This window comes from Schistocerca piceifrons, chromosome 3, assembly GCF_021461385.2.
Source record: "Schistocerca piceifrons isolate TAMUIC-IGC-003096 chromosome 3, iqSchPice1.1, whole genome shotgun sequence".
In the NCBI taxonomy this organism is placed as follows: domain Eukaryota; kingdom Metazoa; phylum Arthropoda; class Insecta; order Orthoptera; family Acrididae; genus Schistocerca; species Schistocerca piceifrons.
Window position 1 is genome coordinate 492,128,716 of NC_060140.1, and position 19,015 is coordinate 492,147,730.

Here is a 19,015-nt window from a genome sequence, read left to right on the forward strand (position 1 = left end):
TTTGTACCTATGTTTTCCTTCCCAGCTTCTGTGATGGCCCTTTTTAGAGATGTCCATTCCTCTTCAACTGTACTGCCTACTGCGCTATTCCTTATTGCTGTATCTATAGCGTTAGAGAACTTCAAACATATCTCGTCATTCCTTAGTACTTCCGTATCCAACTGCTTTGCGTATTGATTCTTCCTGACTAATGTCTTGAACTTCAGCCTACTCTTCATCACTACTATATTGTGATCTGAGTCTATATCTGCTCCTGGGTACGCCTTACAATCCAGTATCTGATTTTGGAATCTCTGTCTGACCACGATGTAATCTAATAGAAATCTTCCCGTATCTCCCGGCCTTTTCCAAGTATACCTCCTCCCCCTTGTGATTCTTGAACAGGGTATTCGCTATTACTAGCTGAAACTTGTTACAGAACTCAATTAGTCTTTCTCCTCTTTCATTCCTTGTCCCAAGTCCATATTCTCCTGTAACGTTTTCTTCTACTCCTTCCCCTACAACTGCATTCCAGTCTACCATGACTATTAGATTTTCGTCCCCCTTTACATACTGCATTACCCTTTCAATATCCTCATACACTTTCTCTATCTGTTCATCTTCAGCTTGCGACGTCGGCATGTATACCTGAACTATCGTTGTCGGTGTTGGTCTACTGTCGATTCTGATTAGAACAACCCGGTCACTGAACTGTTCACAGTAACACACCCTCTGCCCTACCTTCCTATTCATAACGAATCCTACACCTGTTATACCATTTTCTGCTGCTGTTGATATTACCCGATACTCATCTGATCAGAAATCCTTGTCTTCCTTCCACTTCACTTCACTGACCCCTACTATATCTAGATTGAGCGTTTGCATTTCCCTTTTCAGATTTTCTAGTTTCCCTACCACGTTCAAACTTCTGACATTCCACGCCCCGACTCGTAGAACGTTATCCTTTCGTTGATTATTCAATCTTTTTCTCATGGTAACCCTCATACCTTGCTAAAAAGTCAATAGTTCCTGTGGACATCACGCTATCACAGACTGGAAACCATCATTCTATTCTGAGAAGCAGTTGTCGGAGTCTCAGATTTTGCAGCAGTAAGCAGATTTAACACTGAACTCGGTATACATGCACAGCTTGCTATTTCCCATTGAGCGTGGATCCACGTTTTCGCCAGTTTAATGGGAAATAATCTGTTTTTACTCAATAGTGTGTTATTTTCAACTCTTTCTGTCATTTAACGAGGAAATAACATAAATGATTAAAACAAATCCTTTCCTCATGTTGAAAAGTGGCAAAGGGAAAAATACTCGTACTTCCCACTTGCTAGTATGAGTCAACTGTAGTTCGTAAACTAAATCGAGTTGGAAAATTGTAATTACCCACTAATTGCAGTTTTATGTCATCCCTAACATAATTAAGTATCCTTCCTCATCTGTTTTAACCAATAAAGGGGGTTAAGTTTACGAAATGATGACAAATTTTATTCAACCTTTAGTACTACTAGTAGCTGATAAATCTTACACAAAAACGACAAACACAAATCGGATAAGTAATGGTGTTTGATAGGTAAAGCGTACATTTGGGTGGAAGCTTTGTTTACAAGAACCCACTGGGAGGCCCACCTCTATTCAAATGGAATTAACTACGCTCAACTATCCACATACTATTGATCACCTGAGGGCAATGATATGTGAATATCATTTAACAACTCTACGTCAGTGCAGCAGTTTTTTACCCGTTCATCTTGATTCAGGCTGCAGCAGAAAACGGCGCGCTGTTGACGAGGAGCGGTCTCTGCGGCAGCTGTAATGTTCTAACACAGTCTGGTGTTTATCAGAGCATGGGGTACTTCCCTATCGGACACCTGACTTCCTGTCAGATTCCAGTGTGAGGTGTATCAATTCGCTGGCCTGGCCAAACGAATTTCACTTACACGCACAACGGTGCATGCTGGAATTGTTAAACACCAGGAGCCAACTCAGGACGAATAAGTTCACTCTCATGACACACGATGCGTATGAGATCACATGCGGTTCCACTGTTGGACCGGGTGGAATCTGCCACAGGCTCTTAGTCCACCAGAAGATACAGACCACAACTCTTACCCAGTAAGGAAAGACCTGAAGTTCTCCGCCATGGGAGGACCAGAAGACGAAGAAACTAAATAATCATGTTCACTTTCCACCAAGCCCCAGTACAGGAGCCGAATTAGCAAAACGAAACTGCCCCCACGTTGCACAAACCAGTCGAACTGATATTCTATTCACTGAATTTCTCCCCTTGACTGTTCTGTTGGCCTGGTAGCCAATCCAGACATAGCGCTGGGGCTCCCACGCTGGGGCAGCAAGGCTCTACTTTGCATATCCTGAGAGGAGTCAATCAGTGACTCATAATCTCTCTTGCGTGTTTAAAGAAGATTATGAATTAGTGAGGCGTCGTTCTCACGGTAAGCATGGTCATGATTTAGCAAAAAAATATTTTCCTAGATGAGACCTCAGTTACTCATTTACGGCGGTATGTAAACTTTCTGGGCTGTAGTATTCCAATTTCTGAAAGAAGGCTGTTGAGCTTCCCAGGCACTCATGCCCCTTAAATACATGTTTTTGCCACTCAATAAAAGATTATGTCGTCTTCCTGGCATTAGTGTGGAGTTTGCAGTCCTACTTTCACTAGACATGTACACCAGCCACACTGTCCATATCATCCCAACTATTGAGAATGCAAAGAGGCTTATGACCTTTCCACCATTAGCGCAAAAGCTCAATTTAGAGCAGTCTCTGTTAAATGGGTTCCTCACCCACTTTCCGCCAACTCACCACTTTCACAATCACCTGCTGTCTGTCCGGGGTAAAATATTTTGCAAACTAGCGCCCTTCCATCTGACCTAAATGGGCAAGAGGATAGGTAGTCGTTTTGTTCTTTTAGTACACATGTGTAAATGGTGTTAACACAAAATAAACATTTAAATGACATGTGAAACAGGTGAGACTTTACACAAATGACAAAGACAAAATAAAAACATGAGTCAGTTTCAAAAAGTGTTTTGAATATTAATGTATCTGTTGTTTGTTATCCTTTGTCAATCTAAAATTTTAGATAAGAGTGAACTTGCACCCCTATACACATCTGAAAACGGTTTTGTCCCTCATCACCAACATAGTAGGAAAGAAAAGTGAAAAATTACATTTCACCTAGTAAAATAAAAAAAGCAAGGCACACAAAAGTAAGAAAAAAGAACACAGATATATTTTAAGTCTCGTGTTGCTCTCTTCCGAGGGTCTTTAGAGAGTCCAAAAACTAAGTTTACATTAATCATGCAAATAAACGCAGCACTACACTCATGATGTCTGTAACAGGTTGGATGTGGTTGCTGTAGGGGGTGAGTTACTGCTAAGAGATGGCTACTACTTCACTTAACATCATCAGTGGTGGCAGTGAAGTATGTGGCTGCACCTGTCTTCTGTGTGTGGTAGCAACAGGTAGGCATCTGCACCATTGACAGTCAAGAGGTGGGGCAGCCCTTGTTGAAGACAGTCCACCAGCAGCAGATATCAATGTTCTGGTGAGTGTCCAGAAATGTCAATCGATTGGTTCGGCCTCTCTAGTCCCACCTTTCCTCTCCGGCAGTGACATTGCCTTAAGGTCCGCTCCCTTGGGACTCTTGCATCAAACAGCTGTGGCCTAGGTGGTTGCGTGACGTCTGGGCGAGCCTACATTGCATGCTGGCAGCAAACAAGGCTCCCCTACTGATGCGCCATAGTGAATCGAATTCCTTTCCTTCTCTGTTGATGGGAGTGGAAGGGATGAACAGGACTCTGTACACACTTCTATCGCCTGTGGGCTAACCCACTGTAGGAGTCACGTCAGCCGGCTGCCCCCCCCCCCCTCTCCCTGTCACCTCAGGGGAGGGAGAAGGGAGATGGGTTGCCTGTAGCTAGCAGCTGCCCCTGTGGCCACGTAGTGATGTCAAATGAGCTGGTCGCTCGATCCAGCTGATAGCCATGTGGTGTATCACGGCGGCAGCTGCACTTGTCATAGCTCTTTCATCAGTGAGCTCGCACCACGTCTCTCCAGCTGTGTTGTAACGAGTGCTGCCAACCCAGCAGCCAGCCACGGTCGGCCAGGGGTCTGCTTCTCGCTCGCCGTTTGGAACGCTGCAGTCCTCTGCATAATCTTTAGCGCATATTTTTGTGCTGTGGTTTTAAAATGAATGTTTGAAAAACCACATAGATCGAAAATCATAACAAAAGTAGGAACTGTTTGTAACTGAAACATTACAATATGATTCATGCAAAAAAACTGAAATGTGCCTTACTGATTTCTTTTACTGGAACAATGTTACTACTAAGGTCCTTTAAAAAATATAATATCTTACAGATCTTTTTGATTTCAATAATCATCGATAAGTAATCGTTTATTTAAAAGACATAAACTAATCGTTTTCTAGTGGTGAAGTCATGTTGCTGTAGTGTATGCCATTGTTTTGTTAGTTTCCCAACACCACTCATGCATCCCAATGGGCTAAACCAGCACAACCTGCACATTCATATCAAACCCTCTCACACAGTGCAACACGTACTTCTCATTATATCCTACCCATTACTAAATTCAGCTACCTCTAACTCTTTCTGCTTTATGTTAACCTGGATTTTGATACTTCTCCTGATGTCAGCTTATTGGATGGTGATGCTGATGCGATCACCTGGTGCAGAATCTATGTTGAATACCACTCACTGCCAACTGAACACTCCTTACTGGGCGGTCAGGAGAGTCAAAAAAGTACCACCAACTAAAAAATATCGTACCATAGGCGATTATCCATGAGTGTAACTACACTCGAAAACCACAAACGATGACACATCGTTCCACTGGCAATAACCTTAATCGAACCACAACAGAAAGAAAAAAATAAACAAATAAACACTTGAACTTCAACACGTCTCTGGAGTTGATAACCTGTGTTCATCTCGCAAGATACCCATGTAGGTATCGGTGGCGTCATCAAAATCACGCCAAGATCCACTATCTGATCGCAGATCAACTTCTGTGGCGCCACTACCGGCTCCTCGCTACGAATGGTGGAACTGATCGTGCATTCGCTCCACTGGCAATGCAGAGGATGTTAACGGTAGAATCCGCACTACTACATTCCAAGAGGAATTCTAAGAGGAACTGTGTCTCTAAGAATTGTGCAATTACTTCTGAAACAAAAATGCAATTTTCACGCTGTTCCAACACAAACTTTTTGCTGTGGCGAGACAAGCTACTAATATAGCAATGCTCAAGTGTTAAACCAACCATTTTTATCATAAACCCAAGCAGTTTCTGCCGATAAATCCGCACATTTTTACCCACGAAATAATTTTCTTTCTGTAAAACATGACAGGATACCAGTACATCTCAAATTTGCGGTAAATAATCAAATTACAAATGCTGTACAGAAAACTACAAACTACGAACTCGTTAATCAGATGCCAGATCGTATCCGCTGTAATGATGTAACTCTTACAAGATTGCCAGACCGATATTATGTGCGGCTTTGTTTTGGTCTGACTGTCAATTGCTACGTGGACTTCTGCTGCCTTTCTGTTTGAGGGGTTAGTGGTCTGATTCCCTACATCAATCTGGTGATCATGTTGTGGAGTTCGTCTACCAATCCCTCCAGTATTCCTTGTTTGCCCTAAATTCCATATCGGCTGCAAGAACTGTTTAGAATTTTGCATGTCCGTCCTCTTCCTATTTCCGTTTTCTTGAAAGTTACCTCCGACGTCCCCATATGCTTCTATCATTCCACGGAGGCTCATTATTAAATATTGGTCGTGATATTTGTTTCTTGTCTCCCTGTTTCTATTTGTGTTTTGCTCATCATTGTTGCTACCAGACGCATCTTGCATATTTCGTTCATTAGGTCTCATTCGGTCTCTCGCGTTTTATGCTTCCCTGACAAACTCTTGTGTTGCGCTGTTCGACGACTCTATTGTGTCATTACATTTGATAATGAGTGGTTCCTGGTACCTCAATGCAGTTTCATGTAGCAGTGTTGCATTATCTCTTATCACTATACGGTTGGTCTATGTAGCGGTTCTTGCTGACAAGCATCTTGAAAAACTCTGTCGGACTGCGGCACTCCGATGCATCGTAATCATTCATAATCACCTGTTTAATCCTTTCTTGGGTGTCCTGTGACCAGTAGTATTTAGGCAAAACCTCTCTGTAGCCACGGCAGTTTGCTGCAACGCTACACCTGTGCCCTGCTAATTTCAGTGTGTGTACTAGAGACCATTACTCGGATTTTACCCTTTCATACTGAGCCATAAATGACTTGGGATATAATTCCATATCGGCTGCAAGGACTAGTTAGAATTTTGCATTTCCCTCCTCATTCTATTTCTATTTTCTTAAAAGTTATCTCCATTCATCACCCATCTGCTTCTATTATTCCACTGAGGCTCATTATTAAATATTGATCCTGATATTTGTTTCTTATCTACCTGTTTCTGCTTGTGTTTTGCCCGTCATTGTTGCTATCAGACGCATCTTGCTTATTTCGTTCATTAAGTATCATTGTTTGAATTTAGAGAAAATGTGTTAAGTCGAGCAGCGCGGGATTAGCCGAGCGGTCTAGGGCGCTGCAGTCTGGGACTGTGCGGCTGGTCCCGGCGGAGGTTCGAGTCCTCCCTCGGGCATGAGTGTATGTGTTTGTCCTTAGGATAATTTAGGTTAAGTAGTGTGTAACCTTAGGGACTCATGACCGTAGCAGTTAAGTGCCATAATATTTCACACACATTTGAACATTTTGTTAAGTAGAAGTATTCGTCATTTCACGCCACTGGACCTTCTATAACTTCTGGCACGCGTGCACCCAGGATTTCGTGGGCGACCGATCGTTGAATGTTGTTGTACCCTCGTCTCACGTCATCAGCGTCATGTAATTCAGTTCTTTACGTCTGAGTTTCGCGCAGTCGTGGTCCGGCTCGGCACTCTTTGTGCTACACGCCACTGACTGCGCGCGCTCCGCCGAGCGTCGTACCCCGTCAAGCTGGCACTCCTGCCGTTTGTTGCCCTGTGCCTGGGATGTAGTTACGAGTTTAGTTGAAAAATTTTGTCTGTGACATTCCTGGTGACCAACGATCTCACGGCGACGTGCTGTTGCTTCTGTCTGAATTTCTACAGGAGCGAACCGTTCGCAAATTTGTCTCATGTCATGGGCCAGTTCATTCTGTTGGTTAGTGGGACGTGTTTGCTCGTCTCTGAGTGCTAGCTTTTCCTCTTGTGTCATTTCAGCTACTCTCTGCCATTGTGTTTTGAGAGCGGAAATAGCCTTCTTGGTTGCGCTCACTTCGACCTTTTGCCACCGCTGCCTGATCTCGCGCAGCTTGGCCATTTTTATGCGTATCTCGTGTTATTAATCTGGCTGTCCAAAGGCCTCACATTTGGATTCTTTCGCTACTTCACGCCTCTGAACTGACGTTTTCCTAATGTCTTCAGTCTCTGCTTTTACTATCTTAATTTTATTCCTGACCTTTACTTTTCGACAAACTCATCAGCCCTCCTTTGGATTTCCTGAATTTCTTTCATGATTTCGTCCTCTCTCTTTTCCTCCTTGTCTTGTCGCTTCTGAATTTTCATAATTTCATTAATGAGGATCTCCTGTCTTTCGTCTTCATCCTGCTGTCTCCTTTCTTCCCTTTCCTTCCTCTGTATTCTCTCCACTTGTCATCTCTTCTCTTTCCTTTCCAGAAGTCACTTCTCCGTCTCTTCCAGTAACGAACCCTGTATTAGACGCACTGCTCTATGACGCCTTGTCCGCGAAATCGGACTGTTACTTTCCCTGACTGTATCTTTTGCCATATTTGCAGGATCTGCTGCCTCGGCATCGTTTTCATTTCCATTTCCTGAATGAACGGATTCCTCGTCTTCAGAGTATGCATTTGACATTTTCGCGCCCTATTTGCAGCGTGATTTGAATAAACCTCTTTCGCCGTTCTGTCTTGTTCGGCTCCATTTTTACATTAGGGCGCAGCCTTTCTCACTACACACATGAGTTTTCCTTCTCGTAAGCATTCAAGTTTCCAACTCTAATGCATCATGCTCTTCAACTTTACTCTGATCATCTTTTAAATAATGCACGCATTTACGCCTAAGCCCCTGAAAGAAAATCTACTCTACAATGCCATACACATCACCATAAAAAACTTTTTTCCGCAAGAACTTGAACAACGACGCAACATCAGGCAACAAGTGACGCAAAAGCCAATGACAAGACACCAAGACCCAATGAAACAATACATAAACTGAAATATAAAAACTGCAAATTGCCGAGATACAACGCATAGCCCCAAACCCGAGTCTGTATATCCACATTGTCTTGCTGTACCTAAAGTTCTCAAAAAAAAAAAAAAAAAAAAAAGTTCAAATGGCTCTAAGCACTATGGGACTTAACAGCTGCGGTCATCAGTCCCCTAAACTTAGAAGTACTTAAACCTAACTAACCTAAGGACATCACACACATCCATGCCCGATACAGGATTCGAACCTGCGACTGTAGTAGCCGCGCGGTTCCGGACTGAAGCGCCTAGAACCGCTCGGTTACCGCGCCCGGCTGAAGTTCTCCTCCAGGGGAGGACCATAAGACAAAGAAACTAAAAAATCGCAACTACTTTCCACCAAGCCACGATACGGAAGCCGAATTAGTAAAACAATACCGTACCCACATTGCACAAACCAATCAAACTGTGTTCTAGTCATCGAATTTCCCCTCTTGACTGTTCCGTCAGCCTGGTAGTCATTCCATATACAGCACCAGGGTTACAATGCTCGGGGAGCAAGCGTCTACTTTGTATATCCTGAGAGGTGTCTATCAGCCACTCCAGAATTCTCTTGTCTGTAGAAAAAGAATTTAGATCAGCTAGGTGTCGCTCTCACGGTAAGCATGGCTATATATTGGCAAAAAACATCTACCTAGATGGAACCACAGCCCCTCATTTACGGAATGATCTAATCTTTCTGGGCTGACGATTTCCAATTGCTGAAAGAAGGTTATTAAGCTTCCCAGACAGTCATGCCCATGAAATATACGAGAGGTGTCCCGAAATTAAGTTCCGATCAGTCGCTAAATCGAAACCACAGTGAAAATGAGAAACAATTTATTTGCAAAAGTTAACTACACTTTCCAGCTACGTCTCTACATAGTCGTCGCTCCGACGAAGACGTTTGTCGGAGCGTTATACCAAATTTCCAACACCATCGTCACAGAAGGCAGCCGCCTGTGCTTTCCGATATTTCTCGGTGGTCTATAGCGCGCAGCCTGTGCCCAAGTGGTTTCTTCGTATCCAGCGTTTCATTTGAACAGAGATGATACTCAGGACGAGCCAATTATGGCTGTGTTGTGGTTGATCGAACACTTCCCATTGAAAAGGCTGCAGGAGCATCTTGGCTGCCCCTGCAGACTGCGGCTGTGAATTGACATGAAGAAGGAAGTGCATGGCAATTGTGTTAGGTGGGCTGCATTCATTAAGGCAAAGCCTCTCAGCGGGCCCTCCTACTTGGCGGGAGACATCATTGTTCTAGGCACCTTTACTCGCTCACAGTGCGCCTACAACTGAGAAGAGCGTCTTGGTGACATCGACGGTCGTACTAGAGACACTACCCAATACATCTGTGCAAAGATTCAACGGGTTTTCACTGTGGTGTATATTTCGCGACCGATTGGAATTTACTTGGTGGACAACCCTCGTATGTTTTTTCCGCGCACTAAAATAACGGACGATATCATGACACCAGGAGGGGGGGGGGGGGGTTACAGTCATACTTCCACTAGACATTTTCGCTGGCTCTCTATTTGTTTCATTACTCACGTAACAATTAATATATGAGATAAAATATGTTGCTATGAAAAGAGCCCCGAAATACTTTCTAGGGATACTGTGCTGTGACTTTCTTTGGATCATTAATTTTCAACAAAACAAATTATATTACGTTCTTATTGTTCTGGATCTGGCTTTCTATTAAAGGAACATTTTTTCGTTACTGTAACTCGCCATAAAGTTCAACATATCTTCCTGATTTTACAGTTATTGAAAAGGTTACTGAAAATTATTTCGTTATGAATACTGATGTTACAGTACGCAATGTTTGTTCAACATCAAAATTTTGCAGTGGATTTTTGTTAACAGTAAAACACCAATAAGTACCACGCCTAACACGAGAACATGAGACTATTATCAAAGAAAAAGATGGTTTTACTATAATTTTTGCCAGACCAGAACTACGCACAGCAAGATTTCTTTTATATTATGAAGGTAAATTATCTTTTTGTACTGTTAATAATATATCATCAGCAGCCCGCGTCAACCTGTAAAACACATCATAAAATTTGCTGCTCTGCCCTGCAATTCCGAAAGCTGAAAGAAATAATTTTAGTTTACTATTACCTGTCCGCTTCTTTGCGGTATGATTGTTTTCATTTAATGCAGTTTGAATGCGCCGCGGCAGCGGCTCGTTCGTTCGTAGCGCAGCTCTGCACCACGAATAATATTTAAATAGCTGAAAATGTCTTAAAGGGATGGGATAAAATACCAGGCAAGCTTATTACAAATCATAATGCAAGTTTTCACTAAGTAACTTTATTCCAAACCATTAAACAGATTAAATTATTACACACGTCTACAAATCAATGTCTGATGGAGACCTTCTCTCAATCTCGACAAAAGAATGCTACGAAAGCGTACAATATAACGTCACAGGCTCTTCCTACTCACGTAACTACAAGGAGACGACAGATAAATTAATGTTCGGTCATTACTATTTATACTAGTCACATATTCTCATCTTTGTTTGATATTTAATAAGTATCGTCTGTGGCGGTTTCAGTACTCGCGGACACAGATATTATCTTTAAAAAAATCAGTACATAATTCTATGCACGAACAAAACATGGCACATAATGCTTTCTCTTTATTACATAAAGTTTACACAATCGTTTTCCACGCAATTACAATCATCCAGTTCAATTATTCTTTTCTCCATTTCTTTTTTACCACATATAATATGTCTTTTACTAAGAGACGTTACAACATCTACACCACCAGCTTTGTCCACATCATTCCAGATTTTAACATGAAAATTTATGGAGTTTTATGACTTCAAAACCTTGCACAAAAGCTCAGTTTACAGCAGTCTCTGTTAAATAATTTTCCCCCACCCGCTTTGAGCCATCTGGGTGTCTTTCACGATGGACTGCCGCCTGGCGCAGGTAAATTGTTTTGTGAACCAGCGCCCTTCTATCCGACCCTAAGTGGAAGGAGGAGAGCGTGTCAGCCAGAAGTCCCTCTGCAGGTCAGAACCACTCAACACTGTTTTCCAGGATCACTCGCATAATCAGGTCGCTGCACTCACCACTTATCGCCCCCAATTCTTGTTGTTCCCTGTTCTGTGTCCCCCCAGGTACAAGCTCTCTACAGGTTACACATGCTGTTACAACAACATTCTGCCTACGATTTCTTCATGTAGAAAAAGTCATTAACAACACATAGCAAAATAGTATAGGGAGGTAACGAGATCATGTCCTAAAATGTGAATGTTTAGACAGACAATAATGCTGAAGTGAGAGAGTACCGTGGCACCTCTCAGACACACTCACTTACACTCTTCTGGTTGAGTATGGGATCTGATGACCCCATTGTTGAGCGCTCTCTACAGACCACCATCACCACCACCATCAAAATACACTGCCTGGCAAATAACATGAGACACCCAGCAGAAATGGTCAAATGCACAGTAATTGCGTAAGCGTACATATCATCAGCGGGTGTATAAATGATTATAATTGTAATTCCCCATGACAGGTAGAACGGGTACCAGACTGCATTAGTTCTGATCATGTTTAGTGTTGTTACGGGCTTGGTAGGTCATAGAAGTGGCTTAAACAGCGTCACATGTTCGGTGATCCTCCCGAAGGACACGGAGACGCCACGCACTCGTATGGGACAATGTTATCGGCACGTGGCAGAGTCTGAAAGAGGCGACTGTCAGTCTCCATTTGGTCAGATGGTCGAAACGTCCAATATGCAGGTTTGTTGGGCATTCGGTTGTGGCAGTGGATCTATGTCAGGCAGTACAGGAATGTGAAGGCAGGCATAGTCGTCGTCAAGATTCTAGTAGGCCGTGCCTGACCGTCGCAAGCATGATTCGCCTTATTGTGCACTAAACACACGGATGGACTCCTTGTCTTGTCGCTTCTGAATTTTCGATTCTCTCATAACTATTGACGAACTTCCCTCTGATACTGTTGAGTACCACACAACAAATAAAAGAACATCTTCTGTACCGGTAAAAACGACAAACAAAATCTCAGGGTGCAACGATAACGCATGGTAGCAAGCTGCCTGAAACTGAAGCACGGTATCAGCGGGAAGTGTTGTGTGGTGGTGGTGAAGGTTCGGCAACTTCGGGGACTTGCTGGGGCTGCAGGTCTCGTGGGATTGGCGGAAGGCGTGCCTTGCCTCTCGCGTGCTCCCCTCCCTCCTCCCCCCCCCCCCCCTACTCTCCCCCTCTACAACATCAACCGTACCTGCCAATCTAAAATAATTTTCAATAGACATTAATAACCGAAGCTGGATAGTGGCTTCCGTCCTAAACACGAGCAGTATGACGCAATGGATTGATAACATTACAAAGGAACAGTGTAACAATATGTTACCGAAAAGCTACTTAATAAGCAAGTACACCAGTTTGCAGAGAATGCATTAAGAAAATTACTGATGATACCCACAGTGGAAGATAGTAAAGAGCATTAGTACCTGTAAGATTAATAACACAAAAAGTGCTTGCCATATTTTCACAATCATGAAATCATTAGATAGCTGGTGATAAAGGCCGTCGATTCAGCTACTCAGAGTTGCAATACAATACAGCGGACTAGCGCAAAACGCGATGTGTTATAATTACACATTTATTACTTTGTAATGTATTTGCAACAGTAAATGTATGTCAGCCAACAGAATGTGAAGCTAGCAGCACTGTAGCGTCATAATACAGTTTCCGGAGATATAATATATTCATATTTGTGTAGTCTATACTACGATTAACATCAAATACGGAAATTTCGAGAGGACGGTGTGAGCCACTGATCTCTATGCTCGTGTTTAAAGAGGAGATAGTTTTCTGTAAAAAAAAAAAAAAAAAAAAGACTATACCTACACACTTATCATATGATCTACGTATGTTTCTTGTGTGTGATAAATCTGTACAATTATGTATAACGTTAAACACAGTTAATGTCACGTACCAACCAGTGAAGAACATCAGTTACTCTTCTTTCTGTGTGTTTAGAGAGTGTATGCAGTACCGATCGCAGCTTTTGTGCAAGATACGTTACTTAAATAGTTTGTGTTGTACTGATAATGCTATGTATCCAAAATGAAGTTTCCACTCTGAAGTGGAACTTCCTGATAAAATTAAAACTATGCCAAGGACAGAGACTCTAAGCCGGAAAGGTTCCAATTTCGAGTCTCTGTCCAGCACACAGTTTTATTCTGTCAGGAAGATCCTATACCAGCTTTGTCGCAGATCTGCGATACCAGAAGCCAGAGAGGTGTTGTACTGTATAAGTAGGAAGCTATGAGGCATAAACGCAATTAGTCCTGTAGGAGTAGTGAAGTTGGTTTTGCGGACTGGGATTGGACAAAATTTACTGTGTTGCCGTTAGAGACGATAGGCTATACTAAATTAAAGAAAAAAATTACAAATTTAGTATGGGGGACAATTGAAACAATAACACATTGCTGCCCATTAAAACCACAACACAATGTGTATTACGTGCTTGCATATACAACTGAAAAGCATTCCAGCTCAACTGCTCAAAATATGTAGGAGTAAGGCCATCTACATTCTGTACAAAAGCTTCGTTTATAGTGCGGATTTGTTGTTTATTTGGTGTCGGAATCCGACAGTGGCAAAATCGTGGCCTAACGGGGCTGAAGTTTATGATTAAACGTTATAACTGCTTGCATAGGTCGGAATCGTCTTTTCAGACGAATGGTTCCGCTCATGTATCCGGGGTTGCACCGGGCGCATTACCGTCTGCGTGCCTCCCTCACTGCTGCACGTCAACGAAAACCGCAACAACGGTCGACATTCCGTCAATCCGTGCTGCTCCAGATGTCGTCGCACTGTCTTTCTGATTACTTGTCTTGTTACGAACAAGCGCAGTTCCCAACTGAAGGTATATGACGCAGCTGTACGATCCCGCATGGCGTTCTCAAAAAGTTCCATATTGTCTGGCGCAGTTGTTGGATCGGTTACTGCTGCTACAGTGGCAGGTTATCAAGATTTAAGTGCTTTTGAACGTCGTGATATAGTTGGCGCACGAACAACAGGACACAGCATCTACGAGATAGTGATGAAGTAGGGATTTTCCAGTATGACAGTTTCACGAGTGTTCCGTGAATATCAGGAATCCGGTAAAACATCTAATCTCAAACATCGGTGCGGCCGGAAAAATATCCTCCAAGAACGGGACCAACGACGATTGAAGAAAATCGTTCAACGTGACAGGAGTGTAACCCTTCTGTAAATAGCAGCAGATTTCAATGTTGGACCATCAACAAATGTCGGCGTGCAAACCATTCAGCGAAACATCAACGATATGGACTTTCTGAGCCGAAGGTCCACTCGTATACCCTTGATAACTACGTGACAAAAAGCTTTACGCCTCTGTGGGCCCGTCAACACTGACATTGGACTGTTGATTACTGACTGGAAACACGTTGACTGGTCGGACGCGTCCTGTTTCTTGTCAGTAGGTGAGGCTGGTGAGGCTCTGTAATGGTGTGGGGCGCGTGCTGCTGGAGTGACGTGTGACCCCTGATATGTCTAGGTACGATTCTGACAGGTGACACGTGCGCAAGAATCCTGTCTGATCACCTGCACCCACTCATGTCCATTGTGCATTCCGACAGACTAGGGCAATTCCAGCACGACAATGCCACACCCCACATGTCCCGGATTGCTACAGAGCTGCTCCAGGAATACTCTTATGAGTTTAAACACTTCCGCTGGCAATCAGACTGACGAGACATGAATATTATTGAGGATATCTGGGATGCCTTACAACGTGATGTTTCGTATTCTTACAGATTTATGGACGGCCGTGCAGGATTCACGGTGTCAATTCCCTCCAGCAATACTTCAGACATTACTCGAGTCCATGCCACGTCGTGTTGCGGTACTTCTACGTACTCCTGGGGGGCCCTGCACGATATTAGACAGCTGTACCTGTTTCTTTGGCTCTTCAGTGCATAATGGACTACTTGCACTATTAAAAAATCTTTCTCGATGTCGAGTGTAAGATGTGACAGTTTTTGGCAATGTAGCGTACCTTTTACGCTTCAGTGATTAAGGTGTGTGAACTGAACAAGTGATGAGCTTTAATTGTCTAGGGACTGTTTTCATCAGCTATAAAGACAACCATGGAGGTGAAAAATCAAGTGACAAATGCAGTAATTGTACCCGGACATCTGCAAAATATTGTATGGAGGAATAAATTTATGACAACTAAAGAGAAAAAAAAATCATGCAACTGCAGGTCCTGTTGTGAGATATGCAGCAGAAACTTGAGCAGAAACGAAAAAGATGAAACACAGGTTAAGGACATTGGAAATGTAGGTAGACAGATCTAAAGGGTAACCGTTTGGGACAAAAGAGCAAATGTGTCGATAAGGGAACAACGTAGAAAAGAAAATGCAAATAAATATATGGACCCCCACAGACTAGCTAAACTTTGTAAACATCTAAAACCACGAGGGAAATGACTGTGCAGACGATGTGTCTCAAGTGATGAGACAGCAGCTGATCCAGTATATTCACGGAATGAGGCATACAAAGAGGGGCAAATCTAGTCGGCAGATGAAGAAGAAGATGGATACTTACAGAAATAAATACCAAGTTTTACACTGAGGTCACCCATGTGGTAAGAAAATATCTCATTTCAGTAAGAAGTCGCTGGTTCATAGCATAGTTGTTACCAAACATCATGTTGTTTCTAGTGTAGAACTCGAAATTATCTACAGACTGTATGCTGTTATGTATGAGGGAGAAGCCTATAACGTCCAGTAAGCCAAATTCATTCCCCATCCTTATCCAACTGACAATGAGGGAGTGATGTTTCACTAATGAAAATGCCATCACAGAAAAGATAACAGAGATCTTCCATTAACTTCAGCACTTCGACTGCCAGGTTACCAATTACAGTCTCTTGTGAATGCTCGTGTATTCATTGATATACATGGAACACATAGTAACTGATTTTTCTAAAAATACTTTTGCTTGATTAACTGTTGTATGTTCCGCCAAATTCACTGCAATAACACTTACATTGACACGTGCTTCCTCTCTCTACTTATTTGATATTTTGCTGTCGTCTGTGACAAATTGTTTTTAATTAATCTTAACAAGATCATTGACTTCCTGAGATGATTTTTATTACCAGATCACGAACATTATTATTATTATTATATACTAACTCTCAAACCGAAAGACATCTGTAGATAAAATTGAAAAAATTGTTTTCCTCGTTCTTGCTATGATATCTTAGTCTTATTATTATTATGTGTGATTTTACCGCGATAAACAATGATTGGATATGCAGGGAATGTCATGTTTGTTCTACTTTTGTTTCAGATGGAAGATAATAAAACACTCTTTATTGCTAATAAGATGATTTTATTTTTTTGTTAAATATACGTGTGTCAATCAAGGGCAGCTTATTTGTAATAAAAGGCGGGAGCTGCGTGGTACGCGGCAGCGACGGCAGGGGCAGCGGCGACGACGGGGGCGGCGGCGGCCACGGCGAGTCCGTTGAAGTTCTGCGCGATGTACTGCGAGCTGTGCGCCGTCACGACGGCCGGCGCGGGGGCGGCGTAGGCCACAGGGGCGGCAGCCACCAGGGGGGCGGAGTAGGCCAGGGGGGCGAGGCCAGCCTTGGGGGCGGCGCTCACGCAGCAGGCGGCCACAACGACGATCAGCACAAGCTGTAGCATATGTAAATGAAAAGATACAGAGAGTGGACGCAGTCCAAGAAAGCAGAAATCACTCTACAGCTGAACTACTGCTTTGACACTGTTCCGAGTATTCAGAATGGAAACACAAGAAAGATATTGCCTTATAGGAGCTGCATCAGAATGAAGATCATGAACAAATAGGGGGTACCGTAGCAATTTTCACTCATAAAATTAGTAGTCAAGTCTTATCATAAACAAAATTTGTGAGGTAAGGTGTTTACAGTCAGAAATTTCGCTTGCGTCACTTGATGAATGAGATTTCCACTCTGCAACGGAGTGTACACTGATATGAAACTTCCTGGAAGATTAAAACTGTGTGCCAGACCTATGCCTCTCTGTAGCAAGTTGTCTACCAACTGAGCTACCTTAGCACGACTTATGAGGAGAGCTTCTGCGAAGTTTGGAAGGTAAGAGACGAGGTACTGGGGGAAGTGAAGCTGTGGGGGCGGGTCGTTAGTCGTACTTAGGCAACTCAGCTGGTAGAGCACTTGGCTGCGATAGGCAAAGGTTCCGAGTTGGACTCTCGGTCCAGCATACAGTTTTAATCTGCCAGGAGGATTCACATCACTTGGTGATGATTCCTATGTGATCGTGAACCACATATCTTGATAAATCTAATTTGCCATTTGAGGAGTTTAAGTTCACCACATCCCCTAACGGCGATTCCTATGATATTCTGAACTTCGTGTCTTTACGAACAATATTTCCATTGCGGTGTTATTAGACTAACAGAAAATGGAAAAATGTATAAATTTGTCATTAAAGTTCAGTTCCTCATCAAATATTCATTGAGGTCACTGAAGAGCTGTACAGTATATGTCGCCTTAAGATATTGCATCATAGTGCAATCATATTTGATTTACTACACAGTAATATTTCGTTACGAGGATCATACAGGATTTGTAATCAATTTAGACATGTCGGAACGCTCTGGATAAACACATTCTATCCAATTTAGAACTATTTTCTGCAAACAGTGTTTCCCAGTTTGAAAGATTATATAGTAGAAGGGATGGCTGTTCCAAAAAAATTCCGTCACTTGTGAGACATCTGATGTACCTCACTATGTAAGTGTATGGTACTGTAATGGGCATGTGCAGACAGTGTTGATGCTCTCACGAGCACAGCAGAGTATGTCAATCAGAACCGTTAGCAAAAGTTTCTTACCAGACACTCTACGAGCAATGAAACCGGTTGCTGTCACATACCTCTGACAGAGCAGCAAAATTCTGTGGTCGATTTATGGATGGCACAATGTCGTCTGTAGCCATACCAGCTGATCCTCCACTGTTGTAAGTGATAATCATTCATGTGTGTGGCTTGCACCATTATGAAGGGGTCTGCCAAAATGCGTTGTTCAGTAACATATTTCACTAACTCCTGTCGTTATGGGATCAATATGAAAATTAGGACTCGCCCACAGTGTTTGAATGTCAAATGTCATTGTGGTTTAAGACGTCTCTGTTAATTAAACATTCAGTTCTAAAGATTCTCTTAAGCAATACACGAACAGATGTCATTATGGAACCATACACTCAAAACTATCACACAGAGACGTAGAACAGAACACAGACTGTACCGTATCGTTCAAAATATTACCTTCCTCACAGTATCTCATCACTTTCAGCACTTTTGGAACTCCGTGTGATAATATTGTCACTTTAGCAGATGCAGCCAGCGTTCTTGCCACAGAACATCACCTTCGACTAGTGTCTACGGCGTATCGTTCGTTCGTTAACTCCATACGGTGACGTCTCAAGCTATTTCCCCACTTAAGGCATTTGCTTAAGGAGAATAGATCAATGAAAGCTGCAGCGTACTCTTTTGCGAATTCTATCGTATATATATATATATATATATATATATATATATATATATATATATATATATATATATATATATGAGGAGGAACTGATTTTTTAGCTGGACAATATTCGTGAACACAGTTTCCTGATTACTT

The 19,015-nt window shown here is 42.6% G+C and overlaps 1 protein-coding gene across 1 annotated transcript in view; it reads right to left on the bottom strand.

The window, feature by feature from the left end:
• Window positions 1–19,015, bottom strand: part of LOC124788768 (cuticle protein 38-like) — a 66,001-nt gene that overhangs the window by 46,250 nt on the left and 736 nt on the right. The window contains exon 2 of the mRNA XM_047256050.1: window positions 16,822–17,025. Within this exon, the coding sequence (XP_047112006.1) occupies window positions 16,822–17,025 (204 nt within the window). The remainder of the gene's footprint in view (window positions 1–16,821; window positions 17,026–19,015) is intronic.